This window comes from Jaculus jaculus, chromosome 2 (assembly GCF_020740685.1).
Source record: "Jaculus jaculus isolate mJacJac1 chromosome 2, mJacJac1.mat.Y.cur, whole genome shotgun sequence".
Classification (NCBI taxonomy): domain Eukaryota; kingdom Metazoa; phylum Chordata; class Mammalia; order Rodentia; family Dipodidae; genus Jaculus; species Jaculus jaculus.
In genome coordinates this window covers 41,607,095-41,634,037 of record NC_059103.1, presented here as the reverse complement: position 1 = coordinate 41,634,037, position 26,943 = coordinate 41,607,095, and the positions used below count along the sequence as shown (strand labels likewise).

The 26,943-nt window shown below is 49.3% G+C and overlaps 1 protein-coding gene across 10 annotated transcripts in view; it reads left to right on the top strand.

The window, feature by feature from the left end:
* The window catches only part of Ctif (cap binding complex dependent translation initiation factor), a 312,214-nt gene that overhangs the window by 148,247 nt on the left and 137,024 nt on the right, over positions 1-26,943 (top strand). For all 10 annotated transcript variants that reach the window (XM_045142912.1, XM_045142910.1, XM_045142904.1 and 7 more), the window contains one exon: positions 13,569-13,645. In XM_045142912.1, coding sequence (XP_044998847.1) covers positions 13,569-13,645 — 77 coding nt within the window. The remainder of the gene's footprint in view (positions 1-13,568; positions 13,646-26,943) is intronic.

Here is a 26,943-nt window from a genome sequence, read left to right as displayed (position 1 = left end):
GTCACTTGGAAGCCTCTTGGTTGCCTGTGAACTTCAGCTCCCTTTGCAGTGTGATGCTGGTACAGGCATCTGCAAGAGTGTTTATGCCTGCAGGATCTGCATGGTGTTTCTTCCCGATCTGTGTTGGTGAATTTGAGTCAGTTAGACAAGCACTTGACCAAGCACTACCACAGAGGACACTCTTCCTATTATACGATAGTGTGAAGCTCATGTTCGTCCATGGAAAGGGGCGATCTTTATTCCAAAATTATGTCCTTTAGGATGTACTTGTGCAGAGTAAAAACTGATAATTCTGGGCTGGAGAGTTGTCTCAGCAGTTAAGGCACTTGCCTGCAAAGCCTAAAGACCCAGATTCAATTCCCCAGTACCCACGTAAAGCCAGATACACAAAGTGCCACATGCATCTGGAGTCTGTTTGCAGCAGCTGGAGTCCCTGGCATGCCCATTCTCTCTCTCTCTATTTCTCTCCCTCTGCCTTGCTTTGCTTGCAAATAAATAGAAACAGTTTTTAAATGACAATTCCCCAGTTTTTGATTTTTTTGCTCCATGAGATTTGGGAACTACTAGCCTAGGATACTCTTTGGTTTAATTTTTTAGATATTTCTTAAAATATTCTATTTACTTGAGAAAGAGAGAGGGGAGGAGGCAGAGAGAGAGAGAAAGAGAATGGGTGCATTAGGGCCCTACCCATTGCAAATGAATTCTTTAGATGCATATGCCACCTTGTGCATCTGGCCTACATGGGTCCTGGGAAATCAAACCTACTTCCTTAGGCTTCACAGGCAAGTGCCTTAATTGCTAAGCCATCCCTCAAGCCCTGGTTTAATTTTTTTTAAGTTCATTTTTTCATATGTTGTATAAGCAGATAGGAATGAGCCATTTAAATTTTTTAGCCTCCTCTAATCTTTTTGGGTAAGTTAAACCCAGTCATTCTGGTTTGACTCTAAAGTCACTTTCTTAAGCCTTTCTCCAATCTAAAGCATCATTGCCTTCAAATTTTTCCTTAGCACATTTGTCTCTGCTCAAATCCCATCTTTTGAGCTGGGAAGATGGCTCAGTGGTTAAAGACTTTTGCTTACAAAGCCTGCCAATTCAAGCCGGGCGTGGTGGTGCACGCCTTTAATCCCAGCACTCGGGAGGCAGAGGTAGGAGGATCACCATGAGTTCAAGGCTACCCTGAGACTACATAGTGAATTCCAGGTCAGCCTGGGCTAGAGTGGGACCCTACCTCAAAAAAAAACACAACAAAAAAAAATGCCTGCCAGCTCCACTTCAATTCCTCAGTACCTGTATAAAGCCAGATACACAAAGTGGCTCATGTATCTGGAGTTTGTAGCACCAAGAGTCCCTGGCATGCCCATTCCCCCCCCCCCTCTGTCTCTCCCTCTCTCTTTCTCTCTCACCTACTCACCTACTCTGACTCATCAGGGCAGGAACAGGAGGGTGATTGACCCGTTTGACCCATTCCTTCATGCAGTGCTTTCTGTAGTGGGACACACTTCAATCTCAGCATGGCCAGTGGGGTAACTTGACATGACCCACAGAGACAGTTCCACCTCACAAACTCTAATGACTTCTGGTTTGCTCAGGGGAAGAAGCCAAGCCAGGAACACCATGTCCCTCGGGTGTGTGTGCCTTTCCTACATCTGTGGCTATGGAGCCATTTGTGTGTCTCCTCCCCCATGGGCCTGTGGGTTTCTCTGAGACAGACAGGGTCTCAGTTTTCTGTGTCTGCCTCTCAGGACATGGCAGACACAGCCCAAATGTCTGTGGACTCATCACCCCTCTTCTGTTGTTCTGTTCCCGAGGTGGTCTTTGAACCTCCTCAGTACAATCCACTATTCACAAATGCACCTGCCTCTCAAAGACTGTCATTTTCCAGTGGTGGCCAGAGCACGAGTGTCACTTTTCCTCTCCCGGGCTGCTTTGAGGGTGTTCAGCAGCCCCAGGCTCTTAACTTTGCCACAGACACACCACTCAGGAACTGGACCCCTGGCCGTCTGCGTCGCAGCTTGCACAAGTGACTTCTGGGGGCTGCAGAACAGTCGCCCTCTGTGGCCGCCTTTCCCACAGCTCCTTCGTTTGTGCTTCTCTTCTGTGGCCTCCTTTTTCAATGGAGATGGGCCTCCAGGGCCCCAGTAATGCTGCTTGTCCTGAAAGCGGGAAGCACTTGTCTGCAAGCCCCTGCCCTTGTGACTGGCCCATGTCTGTGAGCCCCCCAAAACACCATCCTGAGCCCAAAGGGGCCTTGTGTTCAGGAAGCCACTAGATTCTCAGTCTTGGTCTTCTGGACAAGGCTCAGAGCTTTTTGGCTTCATTTGGCCTTTAACACAAAGCCATCATCCCAATGTCCCCTCACGTACACTCAATTTTCCACATGGCCCTGGTTCCAAAGTGATAGGCTGATGCTGACAGCCTCACTTACAATATAGAACCGATCTCTGCCATTAACCCATTGGTTCTTAGCTCCTGTCTCTGGAGTGTGTGTGTGTGTGTGTTTGTCTGTGTGTATGTGAAGTCTTTATATGTTTGTTCAGAAATTAACAAGTACAACTTTGCATTTGACGTGGCCCAGTAGATTCTTCCTGACATGGATGGCCTTAGAGGGTGACATGGAAATAAGGGAGTCGCATGTTCTTTCCATGACTAAACACTGAGATCAGCCACCACACCTAAAGTGACATCATGCTGAATTGGTTAGAATGATTTTTAGCTTTTTAATTGACAATTTCCAGACATATAGACAATATGCCATGATCATAATCCCCTCCCACCACCCTCCCATTTCCTTTTCCCAATCCCCCTTCACTGAATCCCTTTTTCTTTCCAACTACTCTCTCTTTGATTTTGATGTCATCACTTTTTTCCCCTCCTATTATGCAGGTCTGTGTAGGTAGCATTAGATAGTTAAAACATTTTTTTTGAGGTAGGGTCTCACTCTAGCTCAGGCTGCCCTGGAATTCACTATGGAGTCTCATGGTGGCCTCAAACTCTCTGGGATCCTCCTACCTCCGCCTCCCGAGTGCTGGGATTAAAGGCATGTGCCACCACTCCTGGCCTAGTTAGAACTTTTTTGATTGCATGTGACAGAAACCCAACTTGAAAATGTTTTTTGTTTATTCTTATTTATTTATTTGAGAGCAACAGACAAAGAGAGGCAGATAGAGAGAGAGAAAGAGAGAGAGAAAGTGGACACTCCTGGGCCTCCAGCCACTGCAAACGAACTCCAGACACGCACGCCCCCTTGTGCATCTGGCTAATGTGGGTCCTGGGGAATCGAGCCTCAATGGGGTCCTTAGGCTTCACAGGCAGGCGCTTAACCACTAAGCCATCTCTCCAGCCTGAAATATTTTTTAAGGAGAACTTACTGGTTCATGAACTCAAAGGAAGCTTCAGAGTTGTAGAAAGAAGGTGAGAAGGATGGAGATTTTTCATTCATATTTTATACAAACAAGAGGGCTTTATAACAGTGTTCAGTGTTGTCCAAGCTTAGCAACAGCTGAAACCTAAGTTACCTAAAAGGTATGTGCTGTTTATTGGGACCCTGTTGGCTATTCCTGTAAGAAATGATACTTGAGCTGGGCATGGTGGCGCACGCCTTTAATCCCAGCACTTGGGAGGCAGAGGTAGGAGGATCATCATGAGTTCGAGGCCACCCTGAGACTATACAGTGAATTCCAGGTCAGCCTGGACTAGAGTAATACCCTACCTTGAAAAACCAGAAAAAGAAAAAGAAAAAAAGAAACTTGAAGGTAAAAGAGGAGAAGGCAGGCTGGAGAGATGGCTCAACAGTTAAAGCACATGCCCGTAGAGCCTAACAATCTGAGTTTGATTCCCCAATACCCACATAAAGCCAGACACGCAAGTGCTGTATGCATCTGGAGTTTGTTTACAGTGGCTGGGGGTCCTGGTGTGCCTGTTCTCTCTCTCTCTCTTTCTCTCTGTCTTTCTTTCTCTCTGCCAGACATGGTGGCACATACCTTTAGTGCCAGCATGCAGAAGGCCAAGATGGGAGGATTGCTGTGACTTTGAGACCGGCCTGAAACTACATAGTGAATTCCAAATCAGTCTGGACTAGAACTGTACCCTACCTCAAAAATAAATAAATAAGTAGAGGAGGTTAGGAGGGGGCTGGAGAGATGGCTTAGTGGTTAAGGCACTTGCATGCCAAGCCAAAGGACTCCAGTTTGGCTCCCCAGAATCCACATAAGCCAGACGCACAAGGTGGTACATACATCTGGAGTTCGTTTGCAGTGGCTGGAGGCACTAGCATGCCATTCTCTCTGCCTCTTTCTCCCTCTTTCACTATGTCTCAAAATTAATAACTAAATAAATAAATATGCTTTAGAAAACAAAAGAGGAGGCTTATTGCCTTAAAGGATTTGTACAAGTCAGCTTTCTGTACTGTAACAAATACTTGAGATAATCAACTTGGGAAGACAAAAGGTTTCTCTGGGCTCACCGTCTTAGAGGTTTCAGTCCATGATTAGACTGGCTGTCCTGCTTTTTGGCCTTATGGTGAGGTAGGGCATCATGATGGCAGCATGTGGCAAGGAGACCCCATTCACTTCCCTCCGTGTATGAAAGAGGAAGGGGTAGAGTTCCCCCATCCCCTTCAGAGGCCCACTCTCAAAAACCTATAGCCTCCCTCCTGGACCCCGTCTCTTAAGGGTTCTACCACCTCCCCGCTGTGCTCAGCTGGAGCCCAAACCTTCAACGCATGTCCCTGTGCATTGCATCTCTGAACCAGAGCCTTACAGTGTCCACAGTGTCTCGTACATCCCCGGGACCCAGATGTGGAACCACACACAGTCCTCATAGGCTCACATTGCGTGGGTGCCTGGTGAACACCGTGGGTTCTTACCTGGAGACTTCCAGAGGCAAAGTATGCATGTGCAATTTCAGGGGAGCCTTGGGCTCCACTGAAACCTGGCCAGAGTCCCCAAGTTAAGCCCACCTTCTAGAAAGGTGTCCAGAATACTGTGGAGCTGGTGTGCAGAATATGCCTGTGGGTGGGGGAGGGAAGGTTCACGCTTCTGGGCCCATGTGGAGAGGTGATGGCCGGGGTGGCAATGGAGAGCTCTGAGCAGCCTCCGGACACACCCCTATCTGCTTTTATCTGTTTTTATATTGGGACTCCCACTAAGGTATTTTTAAGTGTTTCTGATGATTAAAAAAAATAAAACCAATATGGCTGGAGAGATGGCTTAGTGAGTAAGCGCTTGCCTATGAAGCCTAAGGACCCCCGTTCGAGGCTTGATTTCCCAGGACCCACATTAACCAGATGCACAAGGGAGCACACGTTTCTGGAGTTCGTTTGCAGTGGCTGGAGGCCCTGGCGTGCCCATTCTCTCTCCATCTGCCTCTTTCTCTCTCTGTCTTTCGTTCTCAACTAAATAAGTAAAAATAAACAATAAACTAAAAATTAAAAAAAAAACAATAAATTAAAAGAAAAATACAAATTTAAACATAAGCAAGCTTGCCTGCCCCTCCGCCCTTTTTTCTGAAGCAGGTCAACTTCTCTGAATAGCTGTGCAGTCTAGAGATTCCAGGAATTTTAGAAACATTACCTGTTTATTTCTGCTAGGACGTGACCCGTACATCCTGCCCACGTGGAGGAAGATGTTGGTGGAATCCCTTAGAAGCTATGAAAAAACCTGACCCCTAGCAGGAGGAAGCCTCTGCCTTTGAGACACACTTGTCCACAGGGGAGCAGTGCTGAGGGTTTTTTTTCTGTTTGTTTTGGTTTTTCAAGATAGGGTCTCACTCTAGCTCTCACTGACCCAGAACTCACTCTGGAGTCCCAGGCTGGCTTGGAACTCACAGTGATCCTCCTAGCTTTGCGCCGAGTGCAAAAGAAAAGAAGAAGAAGAAGTGCTAAGAGTTTTATGGCTCTGTAGTTGTTAAGTGCTATGGTTCTTTTGCAGTAGGGCTAGAAACAGTGGAAAGCTGCGAAGCCCTGAGCTGTCAGCGTGGGCCCTGCCTCCCCAGAGCTCTCGTGCTCCCTGGTTTGCCCAGAGGATATGGCAGAACCAGAATCCAGATGGTTTTTCTATGCCAAGCAGCCCACAAGCCCTCCATGCCAAGTCATAGAGAGAAGGAAGCCATTTGATTCTGTGTATTTAATAGGCATTCTTGGGAGGGACGGGAGTCTGATGGGATCAATATGCCAAGTCCTGGGACAAGGAGAAAAACTGTGGTTTCCAAAAGGCCAGACGTAACGGGGGCAAGCAGAAGTGGCAGGGGGCCAAGAGTCTGACATGGGTACGTCCTGCTCAGTACCTCCGCCACGGCCTCTGCCTGGGCTCAGCTGCTCTGGCCTTTCCCAGCCCCAGGGTCTCCTGGCTGCAGTGCTTCGTGATAAAGGCGCATGTTTAGTATGATGGGTCCAGAGAGGAGGTTGATATATCCGGAGCAAGACTTCTATATAAATGTGATGGTTTCTTCCTTCCTAAAGAGCTAGCTCACACGGTAGGAGAGGGAAAAAAAGAAGAAGGAGGAGGAGGAGGAGAAAGAAAAGGAGGGAAGGAGGGAGGGAGGGAGGGAGGGAGGGAGGAAGGAAGGAAGGAAGGAAGGAAGGAAGGAAGGAAGGAAGGAAGGAAGGAAGGAAGGAAGAAAGAAACCTATGAAGGAGTTAAGCTAGGATGACTTTACTGGAACCACATCCATGGTCAATGGCCAAAAAGTCACAGATCATGGGGCCAGGTCTGGTAGTACATGCCTGTAATGCCAGCTACCCAAGGGGCCGAGATAAGAGGAATTCAAGTTTGAGGCCAGCCTAGGCTTCATGGCAAGTTCAAGGCCAACCTGAATGATTCATTGAGACCCAGTCTCAAAATTTAAAAAAAAAAAAAAAAAAAGTCAGGTGTGGTGGCGCACGCCTGTAATCCCAGCACTCGGGAGGCAGAGGTAGGAGGATCACCATTAGTTCAAGGCCACCCTGAGACTCCACAATGAATTCCAGGTCAGCCTGAGCCAAAGTGAGACCCCACCTCGAAAAAAAAAAAAAAATTAAGACTGTGGATGGACCTAAATGGCAGAATACTTACCCCAGATTCAGTACCCAGTGCCACAAGAAGAAAAAAGAAAAAGGATTTTAAACATTCCTGGGAAAACAAAGGAAACCTTCCTTGAAGGTTAAGCTTCCATGAAGCTGCAGGCTGTGGACGTGACGCCGCGGGACACTTCCAAACATCGCCCAGACAGATGGAAAGCGGATCAGGCACAGTGGCAGCCACGGGCCGCACACTCGTGAGCAGTGAGGAGCAGAGCGAGCTTGGCAGCATTGAAACACAGAGAAGGAGACAGGGCAAGGAGGAACAGGGACCGTGGAGCTGGCCTGGTGCTGCTTGCCTGTCATCCCAGCTACTCAAGAGGCTGAGACTCAGAATCTCCTCCTTGTTTTTTTTGTTTTTTTTGTTTTTTTAATTTTTATTTATTTGAGAGCGACAGACAGAGAGAGAATGGGCGCGCCAGGGCTTCCAGCCACTGCAAACGAACTCCAAATGCATGCGCCCCCTTGTGCATCTGGCTAACGTGGGTCCTGGGGAATCGAGCCTCAAACTGGGGTCCTTAGGCCTCACAGGCAAGCGCTTGACCGCTAAGTCATCTCTCCAGCCCAGAATCTCCTCCTTTTAAAAATCTTCTTTTTAATTTATTTATTTGAGAGTAAGAAAGAGTGGGCATGCCAGGGCCTCCAGCCACTGCAAACAAACTCCAGATGCATGTGCCACCTTGTGCATCTGGCTTACATGCGTCCTGGGGAATCGAACCGAGGTCCTTTGGCTTTGCAGGCAAACATCTTAAGCACTAAGCCATCTCTCCAGCCCACCAGCATCTCCTCTTACGTGGCTGCCATTGCCACCCCCATACCTGTACATATTTCTACAGAGAAGCTTCAACCAACTTAGGCTCCTGTCCCTTCCTTCCTCTTTCCTTTTCTTCTGCATCTGAAAAATGTTTGTTATTAACTGCTCATGCTAGGGTGTCATGGTCAGTGAGATCAGAGAGTTAAAGGTCTCCCATTCTAGGATCCCAGCCCAGTACCTGGGTTGGGGGATCAGGGTACCAAGAAATGGCAGGAGTGACTGGTGCTTCTTGCCTGCCTTGGGTCTGCTGAGCTCCAGAACTTTCGCCCTTGCTGGTTTCTCGCCCCTCTAGCTGTGTTGGAGAGCAGAGCAGGTGCCTTTGCTGGGGAGCCAGTCTTGAACAGTGCCTCCTTCCTAAAGACTCAAGTCCTTCTCCTCAAAGGACAGCAACACCGTGAGGGTAGAGACCTGGTCAGTAGCACCTACGCCGCTGATCTGCTGGGGCAGGAAGACCAGTCTACACTGAAAACCTCGGGAGGAGCGGCCTCTGCTGGAGTGCGCGTGTGGGCGTGCGCTACATAGACTGGGGATCCACTCAGGAAGAGCGGGGGAGGGGTGATGTTGAAGGAGCAGATAGGCGGAGGGGGAGATAGTCAAGCAGGCCCAGGGCAGGGACAAGGGCTGGGGGCTGCGATGCGGGATATGCATGGGAGGGCAGTGGGTGCGGGCGTGAGTTTTGTAGAGCTGCCTGAACAAATGGCCAAACCTGAAGAGTGTGGTCTAACTTCTGGAGGCCAGGCCATCAAAGTGTAGCAAGCTCTAGGGGAGAATCCTTTCTTCCTTCTCCGAGCTCCTGTGGCCTCCCTGGCATTGTTCTCATCCTCCCTTTGCCTCTTCCCTCTGTCTGCTGTGTCTCTGTATCCAGAGTCCCTCCTCTCTCTTCTTAACATTTTATTTATTTATTTTCAAGGAGGGAGGAAGAGAGAGAAGAGACATGCCAGGATCTCTTACTGTGGCACACTAACTCTAGATGCATGTATTGCTTTGTGCACATGGCTTTTCTGGGGGTACTGGGGGGGTTGAACACAGGCCAGCAGGCTTTGCAAGCAAGCACTTGAACCACTGAACTGTCTTCCTCACCCAAAGCCCCTTCTTACTAGCATGCCAGTTATGGATTGAGAGCCCACCCTAATCCCTTATGACCACATCTTAATTTGGTTGCATCTGCAAAGACCCTGTGGTCACATTCACAAGTACGCAGGAGTAATACTCCAATAATAGTCTTTCAAGAGAGATGGTTCTTCCCACTGCTAGGAGTTAACAAGACTGGGCTAGACTAGACTGTTCTTGACCTCACCAGTCCCTGTGGTCATCAGCCCTGGCCCTGGCTCCTGGAGCACCAGGCTTCTCCTCTTAGGGCTCAGCTCATGTCTCACTGCATTGCTGATGGTTCCCCTAACCCTCTCCCAAGCAGAAGTCCTGGGTTCTTCTGGGCTTGGCACTTGGAACACATCAACTTCCCCCTTGGCCCACCTAAGATATGGACTCAGTCTTACTCATCCTGGTCTTTTCCATCTGACTCGGTAGTACATAACAGGCCTTCAGTGTTGAGCCAAGAACCCAGGATGCAGGACGGGTGGATAGACAGGTCGATGAAGGCCTCCCTGGCTGCCCTTCCTCACCCCTGCTCCTTCTCATCATCTTACCCTGTCTAGTTTTGCTCCCTAGCAAACCATTGTCATTTACCACACGTAAGTATTTATTTTTGGCTCTCTCCTTTCACCAGAACGTGTACTATTTAAGAACAAGCATTTTGCCTAGTTTTTTTTTTTCAATGCCCTATCCAGAGTGTCAAAACACAGTAACAAAATGAGCAGATGATAAAGAAAATATATTTTTAAAAAATAACCTTAAGGGCTGGAGAGATTGCTTAGCAATGAAGGCACTTGCCTGTAAAGCCAAAGGACCCAGGTTCGATTCCCCAAGACCCACATAAGCTGAATGCACAAGATAACACATGTATCTGGAGTTCATTTGCAGCAGCTGAAGGCCCTGGTGCACCCATTCTTTCTGTCTGATTCTTCCTCCCTCTCTCTCTCTCTCTCTCTCTCTCTCTCTCTCTCTCTCTCTCTCTCAAATAAACTTAAATGAAAAGACTTTAAAAAATTAAAAAGGACTGGACAGATAGCTCATCTATTATAGGCACTTGCTTTAAAGCCTGCCAGCCTGTGTTCAGTTCCCCAGTACCCACGTAAAGCCAGGTGCACAAAGTGTCTCACACATCTGGAGGTTGCTTACATAGACAAAAGAGCCTGGTGTGCCTTTTCTCTTTCTCTCTCTCTCCAAATAAATAAATAATTTTTTAATTGGTAAGACAGGGCTGGAGAGATGGCTTGTCAGTTAAAGGCTCTTGCTTGCAAAGCCTGACAGCCTGGGCTCAAATCTCCAGTACCCACATCAAGTCAGATGCACAAAGTAGTGCGTGCATCTGGAGTTCTTTTGCAGTGCCAAGAGGTCCTGGTGCACCCATTCATTCATCTCTCTCTCTCTCTCTCCTTGCAAATAAATAAATAAATAGAATTTTTAAAACTCTCTAAGACAGGCAGATGAAATGAAGGGTGGGTGGCTGTTAGGATGAGTGGACAGACTCATGGGTGGGGGTGGGTGAGAGCCTATGGCCCTGGAGTACTATTACTCTCTTGACAAAGGAGCTGCTCTCAGAACCATGAGCATGCCTGCTCTCAGCCCAGGTGTTTGCTCTGCCCTCTATCTCCTTGACCTCACCTGCAGACCCAAGATTGGACTCTTGTCCTCGAGCCTGGGATCGTTCTCTATCTGGGGCTGACAGGCTGGGCCAGAGCAGTGCTGGCCTTACACTTAATCCCTCAGAAATACCCTCCACACCAGGTGTGCAATCTCAGCTGCAGCCTGCCCCAGGATGGGCCAATTTTTATATAAGGTGTTTTTGCAGCAGAGCAATGACGTGTATCCTGTGGTGCTGCACCTTAACCTGCACTGGCCTGTGCTGTGGGGGGGGGGGGTGTTCGTGAGCTTGCATGTGTGTGTATATTTCATACATGCTCAGACAGCACTTTTTGTGCAAGGAATCCCCCCCTTCCCTCCCTGGAGAGTCTTCATTTATGTAATCTGCTTTTCTCTAAGGTCCATTTGGTTCTGGAAAGCTGTCAGGGGTTAGTCAAAGCAGGGAATGGAGCCAGGTCTCAGACCCAAGGGGTCCTGGTCTGTTCTAAAGAAGTCAAGGCAGGATCTGATGACAGTCCACAGTGGTGCTCCCTGACCAACACACAAGAGCCTCCTGGGACACCTGAAGGCCGGTTCTCTTGCTCAGGCGGGGGGGAGATGACACCGGAACTAATGACCATATGAGGCTGTTTCAGAGCAGGGAACAGACCACTATGCTGAGCAAAACATCGGGAGCAGCTTCTTGAGGATGCTCTGACAGCATGGGAAATTGCTTTCTGCAGCAGAGGGACAGATCCTGTCTGAAAAGCAGGTGCATCTCTGGTCTGAAGCCAGAGCCCCATCTGTCCTGGCCAGGACACAAGGATACCAACTGAGGATCTTTCCAAACTCCATACTGATCACCTCTGTCCTTGGATGTTCCCATCAAGGACATATCACTGTTCCCAGGCCTGCTTCACTGGTCACTGTTCAGGGAGCTGCTCCTGGAGATGAAAGGAATGAAGGAGGCTTTCTTGGGAATGAGTGGTCTGCTTTAGTTCTAGGGACGAGTGAGGTTCCCTGCTAAGGTCATGTCCAGAGGGGGCATGCCGTTCCCCCACTGCTGTTGCCTATGTGGGGAGAGGCCAGGGCATGCATCTGAGTCCAGAACTCCCAGGCTGGACTGAAAAATCTGGCACCTCCTGCTTCATGTTATGCCAAGTGCTGTAGGCAGCTCCGTCTGTCCAACAGAGATCTAGGTCTGCCGCCAGGGAGCCTTGGCTTCCTGGCCATTGTCTACTGGAGACACACCCAGCATGTTCCTATAGTGACCTGGAGAGGCTGGGAGGGAAGGAGGGAGACAGGGAGGAAGGAGGGAAGGAAGGGGGAAGAGGGAAGGGAGCCAGAGCAGAACCTGGTCAGGGTGGGAGAGAGGAAGTAAAAGAGGAAGACTTGGGGGTTTTTCCTTGTTTGTGTGTTGTAGGAAAGAAAACAAATAATATCCTTTGAGAAAACCATTAAACAAAGGACATCCTAAAGGTCCCAGAGGCCTATTGTGGCTGTCTGGAGCCAGGAACCCATTCATACATTTTTGGCTAGATTGTTGGAGGCAAGAAAGACCAGGCGGGGCGGAGGGGGGGGGGGGTGAGTGGGGGAAAGACTGTCATCAAAATATAGCTTGAAATGTCTTTCTTTATCTGAATTCAGTAGAAGTCTGGGCCAAGTAACCACAGCTCCCAGATTCCGTGTCCACCTGACCCGTTGCTCTCCCACGCCCCCCCCCCCCCGCCAGGAGGCGTCACTGAACTGGTCACTCCCAGCACAATCAGGGCCCCCACTGCCCTCCACTTTGCTCTGTGAAAGTAGAATAGGGGAGACCCTCCCTAGGGCCCAGAGCTGCAGCCCACAGAACTGCTATCTCTCATGCTATGTCTCATGACCACTCTGGCCTTGAACTCCCTGCCTGATAAGTGGAGGTTGGAGCCAAGAGAACTCCACTGACCACTGACCAGCAGACCAAGCTGTGGGGTTTCTTTCTCACCCTGTGTGGGCCCAGGTAGCTTGAAGACCTGTACTGAGCTATCCCAGGCCCCAGCCAGTCCACCCTTCCCCTCCTCCTCCCTCGCCTAGGTCCTCCTACTCCTGCGCGGCTGCCTGGGATGGACTGACAGTGCCCTTAGCTGCATTCCCAGCAGAACATATTTTCCTGTCGGGGGTGGAGGGGGCAGGAAGGTGGTAAGAACAGAACTGGCCATCAGCCCAGCTTCTACAAATAAGTCTGCCCGGGTCTGGCATTTGATGGGATCAGCCTTGCATATAAGCAGGCCTCTCTCCAACCTGGATGTCACTTTGTAAGTAATTGTCATAAGGATAACATGCAAAAGGCCGTCCTTCAGTCCTTCTTTTGAAGGTTAAAAAAGGCAGTTAGTCCTTGGCATGTTTTCCCTGAATACGTCCTAGGCAATAGGAGAGGGGATTTTGAATAAAACCACAAGGGGAGTCCAACCTAGCGTTAGGAGATCGGTTACCTCTGGCTAGGTCTCTACATCACCACGCTTCACCTCCTAGTCCTTTGGACAGCCCAGAGCAGAAAGTGGTGACATCCCCATTTTGTTAGGAAACTGGAGATGGAAGGAGGAGGCCTGTCCTCTTCTTGCAGCGAGTGACTATGTACCTGGCCCTTATGAGATGGAGGTGATGTTGAGCCCTCTGGCTTGGGGCTCCACAGATAGGGCCCTGTGGTCTTTTTTTCTCCTCCATAGAAATTGCTGCCTGCCAAGTGGTGGGCCCGGCAATGCTGCCTCTTTCTGCAAGACCTTGAACCACTCACTTAGCCTCAAGCCTGTATTGGAGAGCTCAGATATGCTGGATTCTGAGCTCCCCTTTGCCCCCCTATTATCTGAGTCTAGAAAGACCGCATCCTCATCTGGCGAGAAATTCCCATCTCCAAACTGGTTTGGTGGTCAGAGTGTAGTCTCACCCAGTCTCTCCTCTGGGGTTCTGTGGTAATGAGTGTGGTCCCAGGTACACGCTGCTCTTACGGAAGACAGTCATGTGGCCTCTCTCTCCATGTCACAGGGCTACCATCAGATGCCCCACGAAGTAGAGATTGCCCACACCAAGAAGCTGTTCCGGAGGAGAAGAAACGACCGAAGGTAGGAGAGACCTCCATGAATTCTAGTGTTCTTGTCCTGTGGCAGTGCCCGTGGATGTCAGCCCACAGGCTGATACCTATGAGGTGAGGCCGATGGGGATAATGTGAGCTTGAAGCCTTTGCGATGAGGCTGACCTTGCGGTGTGCTTCATTGCGGAAGCTGTATTTCTTGCCTTGGCCCAGGGGCTGGGTCTCTTTGTGAGTCTAAGCAGAGGGCCACCATGTCCACTCCAGAGCTGAACCCTGCTGAGGCTTTGCAGGTCAGAAGTGCTCTTTCCCTGGACTCAAAAGCAATATTGTGTCCTCGAGAATAGAGCCCCTGGGCTGCATGTTTAGAGCCTTGGTCTCCAGGAGGTTCCCCAGGCTCACAAGTCCCAAGGCATCTGTGGTTCTGTCTCCGAGTCATTGAGAGTTGCTCCGCTCAAGTCAGCTGTGCTATGACAGCTGACAAAGAGATCAGCAGTGGCATATTCTGCTGTGTCTGCAGTGGCCCTCAGCATGCAGGGTAGCAGTCAGTGGACGGGGAAGGAGTAATGAGGTGGCTCTGGATAGGAACAAATGACAGAGATTAAGCATCAGGAAAATGTATGCATTTGTTTCTACAAGGCTTTCTTATGTGGACAGGACTTCATGACAAGTTTAAATTTTAAAAAAAAAGAATCCACATGTAGAATAATACAGCCATTTGTACAAAAGAAGGAACAAAGGGTTTTCTTTTGTTTGAATGTGCAAAAATTATTTCTGGACGGCAATCCAAAAAAAGAAGAAAGAACAGAGGTGTTCCCATATAGGGCATTTATTCTTAGACAAAAGTGATGCCTTGTGGTTTTACCTTCAATGAACAGAAATCTTCCTATCAGAAAATGAGGAGTGCCTGTTCTCCTGCAGCATGGGCTCTGCTGGAGAGGGAGAGCTGTGGGCAGCCCAGCCATCTCTGCTCCCTCTATCTGGATGCAGGCCCTAAACAAGGAGTCGTGGGTGTGGTCCCAACTCTCAGGGTGGCAGAGGGTGGGCATCCAGGAGTGGATTTATAGTTCCGAAAACATTCAGAGAGTACAGTGAATGTCTGGCAAGTGGGGAGGCGGGCAGTCCTGGCTGAGGAATGGGAACAGGAATCAAGAGGGAAACTGAGCTGGACCCAGCCCTGCCTGGGGTCCGGTTAACTGCCCCGTCTGGCCTGTGTTTTGCTGTATGCCATCACATAGGTTTCTGGGTTGTTGGTGGAGGGAAGAAATGAGGAACACGCTTAAAAGGAGGAATGGTACTCTGAAGGGCCTGGGGAGAGTCAGGAGGGCAGAGGCTCTGTGTCTCCACTCTCTTTCTCCCAAGTATCAGTGTGCACTGTCAGGCACTGAGAATCTCCAAGCTTACAAATAAAAAGGCTTCTCTGGGGCCAGGCACTGGCATCCACTTCAGCCCACATGTCCCTTTCTGGGTGAGGTCGCCATGCTCCACAGGAGTCTCCTGGACAGGGGCAGGCCTCCGGAAAGCAGCAGCATGACACAGGAATGTGGGAAGAGGAACGTGCATGCCACACCACGCTCATGCTAGCAAACGCCCCGGGGAGGTCAGCACGCCTCACCAAGGATGCATGCTGGGCCAGTGTCCAAAGAGAAGCAATAAAGATGATTAAAGAGACAGAAAGCATGTCCTGTGAGAAGAGCTGGAAGATGGGCTGGGAAGAGGAACGACTATCCAAGTGGAGAAATGGGGCTGAGTGGCAGCTGTCTCCATGTCCACAGAGACCCCAGCTAGGAGGCCAGCGAAATGAAAGAAGAAAGCTTTCCATGAGGCCAGCAATGGTGTTGAGCAGGGAGCACTTGACCATCGGGTTAGACTGCAGTTCAGGCCCGCACTGAGCCCAAGTGTGCGCGTTCAGGGCAGCTGATGCTCAATCCTATCCTGAATCTCAGCCTATTCCTCACCGGAGGGACCTGGGGAGCACCCAGGCAGTGGAGACTTTCAGGAGAGAGCAAGCAACCACATAAAGGCTTCATTGTCTAAAAGCAGGGGCACCCAGATCCTTCTTGGGAACTTCTGTGGTTCTGACATTCAGAGAGAGAGGCTCTGTAATATTCACAGGCCAGTACCAGCCCATGCACTGGATAACCCTCAGTAGCAGCCTTGCTGGCCACCAAACCTTTATTCGTGTGTGTGTGTGTGTGTACGTGTGCGCGCATGCGCGTGCACACACACACACACATGCCCATGGATATGTATAAATGTGTTTGTATATGTGCATGTTTTCTGCATGTGTATATGGGAGCCAGAAGTCAAAGTCAAATATCTTACTTGATCACTTTTTTTTTTATTATTTATTTGCAAGCAGAGAGAGACAAGAGATAGAGACAGAATGGGCACACCAGGGCCTCTAGTCACTTCAAACAAACTTCAGATGCATGTGTCACTTTGTGCCTTTGGCTTTATGTGGGTACTGGAGAATCAAACCCAGGTCGTAGGTTTTACAGGCAAGCGCCTTAACCTCGGAGTCATCTCTCCAGCCCCTTGATCACTCTTCACCTTACTTTGATTTTATTTTGGTTTTCCAAGGTAGGGTCTCGCTCTAGCTCAGGCTGACCTGGAATTCACTATGTACTCTTAGAGTGGGCTCAAGCTCATAGTGATCCTCCTACCTCTGCCTCACAAGTGCTGGGATTAAAGGTATGTGCCACCATGCCCAGCTTTACCTTACTATTTGTATTTGTTTATTTGAGAGTGACAGACAGAGATAGAAAGACAGAGAGAGAGAGAGAAAGAGAATGGACACACCAGGGCTTCCAGCCACTGCAAACGAATTCCAGATGCATGCGCCCCCTTATGCATCTGGCTAACGTGGGTCCTGGGGAATCGAGCCTCGAACCGGGGTCCTTAGGCTTCACAGGCAAGCGCTTAACCGCTAAGCCATCTCTCCAGCCCCACCTTACTTTTTGCGACAGTGTTTCACTTCATCCAGAGCTCACTGATTGGGCTAGACACACTAGCTAGCAAGCTCTGAGACTCCTCCTGTCTCTGCCTCCAGCTTGCATGCCACCACGCTTGACATTTTATGGGCGGATCTGAACATGCTTGCACAGCAAGCCCCTTCCTTACCCAGTGAGCCACCTCCTAAGCCCCTCCCCCACCCCCATATATTGACGTTTGACCTGGTCAGCTGACAGCACAGTAACCTTGCTAGCACTTGAGCCTTAAACCACGCTGAGAAGGACTTGCATTTCCTGAGCACACCAAGTGCCAGAGAGAGGTGACCAGAATCGGGTGTCATGGTTGAGGGGGGGACGGGCACCATCTGTGGAGAACCTCTATCTGGTCCTTGGTCACATGAAGGGGAGTGGCTGGCTGGATCCCTCTGGTGTCCCTGTGGCTTCTCCTTTGAATGTCTTTGGCCTTCTGTCTTCCTGTAGAGTGGCCAGAGCTAGGATCTGAGAGATTCCGACTCCACGGCAATGTAGTTGTCCCCGGACTTAGTGTGTAATGCCCCACAGCCAGTCCATTCTCAAGTGGGGACTCAGCATCCTGTCTTCGAGCCTCATGCCCCAGTCCTGGCTGGCTCTTGCAAGAGGCTTTCCTCTCTCCTCACTCACGCTGATAGTGTCCGAGAGCTAAACCATGCAGCCAGCAGCTCATGCCATGGAAATAGGGGCTGTTGGCGGGTGGCGGGGGTGGGAGGGGGAGGGGGAGTTACTTCCTGCCTGCCCCATGTGACCAGCTGCCATGATGGAGCCACTCCTGATGCCATGCCTTCTCTGCCACAAGGAACTATATATACCCTCTGAAACCATGAGCCAAACCAGACCTCTCTCCCCATGAGTTCTTTCTGTCCAGATATTTTGTCACAGCTATGAGAAGAGTAGCTAGGTCACTTGGAAATGCTGGGTCTTCAATGGCACACTGGGCCTGCCTGGGAACCTCACAACCCTTGCCTCGCTGTCCCTTAGGGAGCCACACACCGGATCAACTGGTCCGTCTCCTGGATCACCTCTGAAAACTTGTCCCCAAGACCAGGATGGTAGGCCAGGAAGCCCCTCTGCAGCAGCAACCTGCAGGCCTTCCCCTTCCAAAACGCTGCTGTCAGGGGCTGTGATTAAAACAGAGTTGTGGATGTCACCCCCCTATTATGCAGAAAAAAGATTAAGCACGTGGACAGTTGGAAGGTTTTCTCCTGAAGGATGTTCTCAAAATCTAAACAGCTAGTAATCGCTTGTTTATTTCATGGAAACTAATAAAAGATGACAGATTCCAGACAAACTTACCTGTTTGGGGCTGGAGAGTTGGCTTAGCAGTTAAGGCATGTGCCTGCAAAGCCAAAAGATCTCAGTTCAGTTCATCAGGATCCATATACAAGGAGGTACATGCATCTGGAGTTCGTTTGCAGTGGCTGGAGGCCCTGACACACCCATTCTCCCCCATCCCTGCTTCTTTCTCTCTGCCTCTCTCAAGTAAATAGAAAGAAAAAATTTAAAAACATTTTTAAAAATTACCCATTTTGTGATACAAATGTGAAAAATGAGTGTTCCACGCATTCCCCAAGGACAGCATGGCTTCTGATGTTCAGACCCCACCCAGTTGGAGACCTGTAGTTGCTTGGAGGGGGTATGCTGGGCTTGCCTCTCCCCAGAACTCTCTGCCCCCCAGAATCCAGGCACATTCAGTAGGGAGCAGAAGTTCTGTCTCATAGCCTCTGTTTACCTTAGTGGGGTGAACGGCTTTCTGCAACCCCTCTCTTACTCCCACCCCAAGCTTCTGAGTATACCGAGACAATGAAGAATGCTGAATGCCACAGTCTGCAGCCTGGGGAACAGACTCTGGGGTAGAGGTGAGCTTTGGGAGACATGCCATGGGAGGTGACCCATGCAGAAAGGAGATTGGTGGGAGGCATCAGGATCTGGCAGAGAGACATGGAACTGCAGAGCGGTCTTGGTGAGGTCTTGTAACCCTACATAGCGTACTGAGGAAAACTTTGATAGTCGACCGAAGAAGGAGTGACTAAGCAGGGCTTGCTATACCTTGTACCTTGAAAGGGACACGTTCTTAGGCTGAGCAGCTCTCTTCAGCCAGAGCCATTTCCAGAGGGGCTGCCAGGGGAACAAGACGTGATCCTGAAGAGGCAGTACATCTGAGCACCCCAAGTGAACTGTTGAAGCCCCAGATAGGGTTGACTGAGGGGTTGGGGAGATGGTTCAGGGGATCAAGGCATTTGCTTGCAAAGCCTGCTGGACCAGGGTTCTATTCCTCAGTACCCATGTAAAGCCAAATGCACAAAATGCATTTGGAGCTCATCTGCAGTGGCAAGAAGCCATGGTACACTCATTCTCTTTCCTTCTCTCTTTCTCTCTCTCTGTCATAAATAAGTAAATAAAAAATTTAAAAAAATAGGATTGACAGAGCCTGTGGTGGCCTGCAGAACACTGGAGCACAAGTGTGTAAGATGTGGCCTTTGTTCTCAAGGGCCTGAGATGGAGCTTGTACCATGGCATTCTCACTGCAGAATGAACCAGAATATTGTGAGTGTTTGCAGAGCATCTGAATTAAAATGGAGGTGGTTCAGAGAAAGGAGACATCATAGGGTTGAGGGGTTCTGGAATGCTTCCTGGAGGTGGTGGTAATTGAACCATTATTGAGACTCCAAAAGAATTAGAAAAGGGAGTTGGGAAAGTAAAACCAAGGATCCCACGTTCCTCAGGAGCCACCATAGGCAGGTATCTAGAAACGATATACTTCAGGGGGCCTCACTAGCCCCACTGAGCTGATTCGGAGGGAGAAGCCGGAGCCTCGTGGCTCTGAAGATCCAGAGATCCCCTGGCCAGGCTATCAGGAGTCTCAAAAGACCCCACAGGCTCCAAAGCCCAGCCTCTTAGCAACTAGAGTATGGAGGTTAATGGAGGCATTAGTGGTCCATTGCACACTGCTGGCCTTTGTAGCCACAGACAGAAGAGCCCTTCTCCAAATTAATTTGCTTCATTAAGTGAGGTCTCAGAATGGTTAATGTACTCCCTGTACAAAGCAGATGGACAGGAAGAAGAAAAGAATACCTTGGCCATCCAGGCTAGTGTCAGATGGCTCTGTTGTGTGAGAGGCAGGAGAGCAAACCACCCCCCACCCCGGGGTGCAGAGTTAGGCCAAGTGCTAATGCTACAGGCGGTCACAGCCTCTGTCCTACAAGTGAACTGACTGTGGCTTGCTGTCTCTAAATTGTAGAACCAGTTAAGAATCTTGTCCCTCTGTCTTTCTTCCTCTGAGTATGCATGCAGACCCTGACTGTCAGCCATCAGAGTTGATTTGGGAAGCTCTTTGTAACATTATTTAAGTCACTGATAAAAACAAATAGGAGAGGGCTGGAGAAATGGCTCAGTGGTTCAAGGTACTTGCTCGCAAAGCCTGATGGCCTGGGTTCATTTCTCCACATAAAGCCAAATGATTTAAAGGCAAGTGCCTTAACCACTGGGACTGCTTTAAAGCCAGATGCATAAAGTGGCTCATGTACCTGGGATCCTAGGGTTTTGTTTTTTTTTTTGGTTTTTTTTTTTTTTTTTTTTTTTTTTTGGTTTTTCGAGGTAAGGTCTTGCTCTAGCCCAGGCTGACCAGAAATTCACTATGTAATCTCAGGGTGTCCTCAAACTCATGGCAATCCTCCTACCTCTACCTCCTGAGTTCAAGGATTAAGGGCATGTGTCACAACAGCCCAGCAATAAAAATATTTTTTAAAAAAAATAGGACATGTAAAACTTGTGGAATAGGTGTATCACTTTACAAATGTATCAAAATCACTGATTCTGTGCTTTAGGGAGTAGAATTTATGAATTTTATGAATTATATATCTCAGCTAATATATTTCCTATTTTTGAGACAGGAACTTGTCGCCCAGGCTGGCTTTGAGCTTCTGCCTCAGCCCCCTCGCCCCCCCAGCATCAGGGTTACAGGCATGTAGTACCAGAGTCAGCTTTAATTTTTTTTTTCTTTTCAATGATCAGAACAGGTTGTCCTAGAGTGGAATGATTATACCTTGTGATTCCCTTGCAGTTCTCTGAAAGTACCAAGTGACCAACTCTTTCAAAACCACAAGCAGGGCTAGAGAGATGGCTTAGTGGTTAAAGGCACTTGCCTACAAAGCCAAAGGACAAGGTTCGATTCCATAGGACCCATGTAAGCCAGACGCATGAGGTGATGCTTGCATCTGGAGTTCATTTACAGCATCTGGAGGCCCTAGCATGCCCATTCTCTCGCAAGTAAATAAATAAAAACAAAATATTTTTAAAAATCAGAAGCAGAGTTGATCTGTGAACCTGTGCTAGCAATTAGTGAACCCCATTTGTTCTCCCAAACCATCTGTTTGTGAGTCTCCTGGGAAAGATATCTATATTTATTTCACTTTTGAAATTTGGACCTATATATACATAGCTAGACTCTTAACCAGAGAGGGAGCAGGGGCGGAGGGAGAGAGATTGGTTCTCTATGGGAATCAACTCCTGAGATCATGGTGGCCAGCCGTCAGTCACATGGTCTGTCATATGCCGGGGCCACCACCACTGGGAGCCAATGCGGTCATTCAGCAGGAGTGCAAAAGCCCAGAACCACCAGGAGAACATGAATGTCCCACTCAAGAAGACAGTGGCTGACTCAGCCTTCCTCTCGTCCTCTCCTTTTTTTTTTCCTTCTATTTGGAACCTGGACAGCAGTCATGACGGTCTTTTTGCTGAGTACACTGACAAGTGTGAATCTCTCCAAGAGCCCCCTTCATGGACATACCCCAAAAAGTTTTTTTATTAACTATGGAGGAATGCCTGAGCTCAGTCAAGTTGGCACCTAAAATTTACCCTTGTATCTGTTCTCCAAGATCTCGCAGACACAACCAGGGGCTGTTCCCGACTTCGCAGGAAGCATTCTCTTACGACCAGGGCTGTCCGCCCCATCACTTAGGCAAGAGGGGGAGCCCAGAGTCGTGCCCCGTGATCGCCTCTGAGGCCCCAGCAGCCTCCAGAGGCAACAGCTGGGCCTGCCTTGTCTCGGCCAGTGCTTGTTCTCTCATGGAGGGCAAACTTGAAATTTGACAGAGCTCTTTCTTTTATCCACCCCTTAGAATTACATCACCCACCCCATCATCACTCTCATGCTCCCCTCTTCCTTCTCAAAATGCAAAAGTACGCTTTTAGAGTTGTCATTGATCATTTAAGCCCAACTCCTTGGCACCCTTCCGGTAACCCTTTGCTACTCATCCCCAGTCATGGATGGGCCCTTCTTTCAGTCCAGCATCCATCCTGCTTCTCGTGCCTTGGCTCAGAAACCTCATATTCCACGTCACTGAAGCCTGCTGTTCCCCCGAGCACCTCAGAATCTCTTCATGCATCATGGCATTCCTCATTCTGTAAGTGACCGGGTCATCCTGGTCTTGCCCGCCAGGAACCGGTCAGGAATTAACCAGGTCTAGCTCTGCCTTTGTCCGTCCGCTTATTCACGTGAGTGACTCGGCCCTTTCAGAAGTATACGTGACGCACAGATTCCATATTGCAGATTTGCCGGCTTGCTAAAGCTATTTGTAACATGAAAATCAATCCCTGTGATATTTTTGCAGTCCTTCATTGACATGTGACATGCACCGAGAAATGAATAATGTGAATACCTGTCACACAGAATCCCCACTGAGGTCACATAATGTGACAGCGTGCCTTTTGTTTCAGCTCATATTCTCACCAAAGTCTACTACTTACTTATGAGGAGTGTGTGTGTGTGTGTGTGTGTGTGTGTGTGTGTGTGTGTGTGTGTGGTGTGTTTGTTATTTATGATGATCCCTAAAGGTTTATGCAGTGGTCCTAAGTACAAGAGTCTGTAATGTTCCTTGTGGGCAGTATTTGAATATCAGATAAGCTTCACACAGGTAGGGCCGTGTGATGGGCTGTTAGCATTAAGGATATGGTTCAGTGGTTAAGGCGCTTGCCTGCAAAGCCTAACAACCTGGGTCCAATCCCCCAGTACCTACATAAGCCAGATGCGCAAAGCTGTGCATGCATCTGGAGTTTGTTTGGAGTGGCTAGAAGCCCTGGCACATCAATTCTGTCTCCCCCCCCCCCATCTCTCTCTCTCTGTATCTCTCTGCTTGCAAATAAATAAAATATTTTTAAATATTTATTTATTTGAGAGAGAGAAAGAGGCAGACTGAGAAAAAGAGAATGGGTGCACCAGGGCCTCCAGCCACTGCAAACAAACTCCAGACGCATGTGTCACCTTGTGCAAAAACCTGGGTCCTGGGGATCCAAACCGGGTTCTTTGGCAGTGCAAGCAAGTGTCTTAACTGCTAAGCCATCTCTCCAGCCCAATAAAATATTTTTAAAAGTATTAAAAATGGGGTAGAGAAATACTGAAAGGAAAGGACCATGTGACAAGCAATGGGACTTAAGGCCTGAGTGAGGCATCTTGTTCACTTGGTGATGGCAGTGGGACAAGGAATAGATACTTCCCCAGCTGGCTGTCACCCAGCTTGGTTTCATCGCATCCTTTGTGCCGTCCTGGGACGACACCGTCCCCAAAGCTCTCCCAGACAGCTCAGCCCCGCGGTGACTATCACTGCCATCCTGTCATCAGGAGCCCGGGGACCACGAGACAGATCCGTGCTCACATTGCCCACGGTTTCTCTTTCCATCTCAGCAAGGAAATTGCCCTCATTAAGTCCCTGCTAAAGATAGATAAGAAAATGGGCCAGGCAGACCCCCACCTGGCAGGCAGCCCTGTCAGATTGGGAGCAAAATGAGTCAGATAGGGATTATTTTTAGGATCGTCTCCTCCTCCCACACGCCCACCCTCAGGCAGACTCTCTTGGAAAGAAGAGCAGCTCATTGCTTTGAATACACGTCCAGGTCCCTGTCTGCTTGAAACAGAACCCTGGCCAACTAGCAGAGACCCTAGGCCTTGAACAAACTATGATGCCTCACATCATCCCCCCACCCCACAGCACAGCTGGTCCCATTGAGGCTGGCCCTAATCTCCTATGAGTCAGACCCCTTCCCCACTCACCTTCCCGTGTGCGTACTCCAAGCTCAGGAGCTGCACTAAGTATCACACTACATTAGAATACAAGTGTCTGGGAACCCTCACCCATGGAAGTGTGTTCCTGGCCCAGAATCCACATCTACATAGGACCCTGACAAGTACAAGAGGTGGCTTGCTGAGCATTTTGGCAGAGCCTCTGAATGACAGCTCTATCAACTGGACAGTGGACAGCTCTCAATGCCGTGTCCACTGCCAGGTAACCAAGCATTAATTTGTTCGGTCACTATGGTCCCCTTTTCTCCAGCTACCAGAACTTGTGCAGACCCTGTGAGCCCTAAAGGGCAAAGCAGAGAGACTCAGGGTCAGAAAGGCAGTTGAGGGGCTGGAGAGATGGCTTAGTGGTTAAGTGCTTGCCTGTGAAGCCTAAGGACCCCAGTTTGAAGCTTGATTCCCCAGGACCCATGTTAGCCAGATGCACAAGGGGTGCACGCATCTGGAGTTCATTTGCAGTGGCTGGAAGCCCTGGTGTGCCCATTCTCTTTCTCTCTCTCTCTCTCTCTCTCTCTCTCCTTCTCTCTGTCACTCTCAAATAAATAAATAAAAATAAACAAAACAATTTTTTTTAAAAGCAGCTGAAGAGGAGGCAGGGAGCATGCATGGTGGCTTGGGAGCAGGAAAGCTACCGGGCCAGAAAATTAGCCATAGATTAATACCATTGCCATTGTCCTGGGACAGGATACAGAACGCACACTCCAGGAACCAGCCACCAAGTTGGGGGTTACCTCTGGGTGGAAGTGGGGGCTTATCCGCATTTTTCTGAAAGGTTGGTATTTGTGGATTGGTTTACAAACACTGATCTCCAACTCTTCCTCCTCCCTGGAACTCCAAATAACCAGGCCTTGAGCACCAAGTCATCCCAACCTCCTATGGGGACAGTGTGCATGGACAGCCAGGCCCTGGGCCAGGTTCACATGACTTCAAGACCAGCTCATCTCTCATCAGCCAAGGGTCTTAGTGGGAGGTGGGCAGGAAGGATACTGTTCTTCTTCTTTTTTTTTTTCCCAAGGTAGGGTCTCACTGTAGCTCAGGCTGACCTGGAGTTCACTATGTAGTCTCAGGCTGGCCTCGAACTCACAGTGATCCTCCTCCCTCTGCCTCCCAAGTGCTGGATTAAAGGCGTGCGCCACCACGCCCGGCTGGATACTCTTCTTATTGTTCTTCAGATCAGGGATGCCATTAGATTATGAGGACAGGTACTTGGGAAGTCCCAACTCTATTTTCTGCATCCTGACGTTCACCCTGAGGGCTCTTCCATGTGTATAGGGAAGGAGAGGATGCTGCCCTTGGAGTTATGGCCCAGGCCACTTGCCTTATACTTTGGGAGCAGTTTTCTGTTATAAAAGGGGATTATGGGCTGGAGAGATGGCTTAATGGTTAAGGCACTTGCCTGCGAAGCCTAAGGACCCAGGTTCAATTCCGCGGTACCCCCATAAGCCAGATGCACAAGGTGGTGCATGTATCTGGAGTTTGTTTGCAGTGGCTGAATCCCTGGTACACCCATTCTCATTCTCTCTTTCTCTCAAATAAATCTTTTTTTTTTATTTCACTTATTTATTTGAGAGTGACAGACAGAGAGAGAGAGAGACAATGGACACGCCAGGGCCACCCGCCACTGCAAACAAACTCCAGATGCATGAGCCCCCGCTGTGCATCTAGCTAACATGGGTCCTGGGGAATCAAACCTCGAACCTGGGTCCTTAGTCTTCACAGGCAAGCACTTAACCGCTAAGCCACCTCTCCAGCCCTTTTTTTGTTTTTTTTGAGGTAGGGTCTCACTCTAGCCCAGGCTGACTTGGAATTCACTATGGAGTCTCAGGGTGGCCTCAAACTCACACCAATTCTCCTACCTCTGCCTCAGTGCTGGGATTAAAGGTATGAGCCACCATGCCCGGCTTAAATAAAATATTCTTTAAAACATTACTCTATAGAAAAAATGGGATTGTGATTACAGTTCTCGAATGTATTAGGCTACAGGCTGACAATAAAGGACTCATCCAAGGAATATTCCATTCCTTAACCACAGGATGGGAAGAAAACTGAGGACACTCCAGTGGCTGGCCTAAGCTCCAAGTGCAAATAGAGAGTCTCCTTTCCAGAAAGTTCCAGAAAGGCAGGCCATGCATCTGCTCCTGTGTGTATCCTATCTGGTCTAGGTCTGCACCATGGCATCCAGCCATGCGGAGCTGAGCCCCTGACCTTGCAGCAAACAGCTGCTTGAGATCAGATGCCACAGGCGAGCATCCTACTCAACAGGAGTCGCAAGTCTGAAGGCCTTTCTGCTGGACCCACAGGCAGCCTGGCCCTCCCTCGGCCCAGCCCAGCAGTCACTCAGCAATTCCATGAGCACTTCCAGGGCTCCCTGTGTTAAGAGCACTGTTTTGAACCTTAAACAAATATTAGTTCTTATACTCTTCCCAACATCCCAAGGAAGGGCATGCTGTTTTTATTTCCATTTTGCAGATGAGAAGAAGAGCTTGTACAGAGAAGTGAAGTAGCCCACAGAGCCTGGCTTTAGAGCCTGCGCTGCTCGTCGGCTCTCTGACCTGAAGCTTCCCTTCCCTCTCCTGGTCCCCTCACTGTCTTCTGCATAGATGGCTGCTGCGCCACCCAGTCAGCATGCACAGCATGGTCTTGTGGGAAGATGGCGCCACCTCCAAATGGATCAAGGGGCGGGATACTGCACCATTCAAAGGAATGAATGAGTGAATGAGTGAATGGATGGTGGGACATCAATCACACTCACCAGGCAGGGCCTGCTCTTTCCCCATACTGCCCAAATCCTGCCTGTAGACAGATATAGGAGATACCTATGTGCAGAGAGTTCCTAAATTGAGGGGGCCCCACCCAGTGAGAAGCCTAAGGGAGGGTGGCATGAGTTCCAGGGGAGAGGGAAGCCCTTGGGGATGACTTCCTCCAGTTGTTAGCTCCCTGCTGTCTCAGGAGGACCAGGCCAGGACGTGAGGGTGCCTTCCACTCCCCCAAGGCTCCCCAGCAGTGACCGGGGCACAGGTTTTAAAAATACCGAGGAGCCTTCCTGCCTGGGTCAGCATTTACCCTGAGCTTTGAGAGTTATTTCTGATTCTTCCCAGTAACTTAATTTTAGCCTCTTATTCCAATACGTGTGTTTGGGAAGCCAAGGTGGCCTCTGTTATGGTTTGGAGTATTTTGGGAGGGCCTGTTTTCCAGAAGTGGTACACGGGCTCAATTAGGTGAGACACAGCAAACAGAAATAAAGTTAGCTCGGGAAGATGGGTCCTTGGG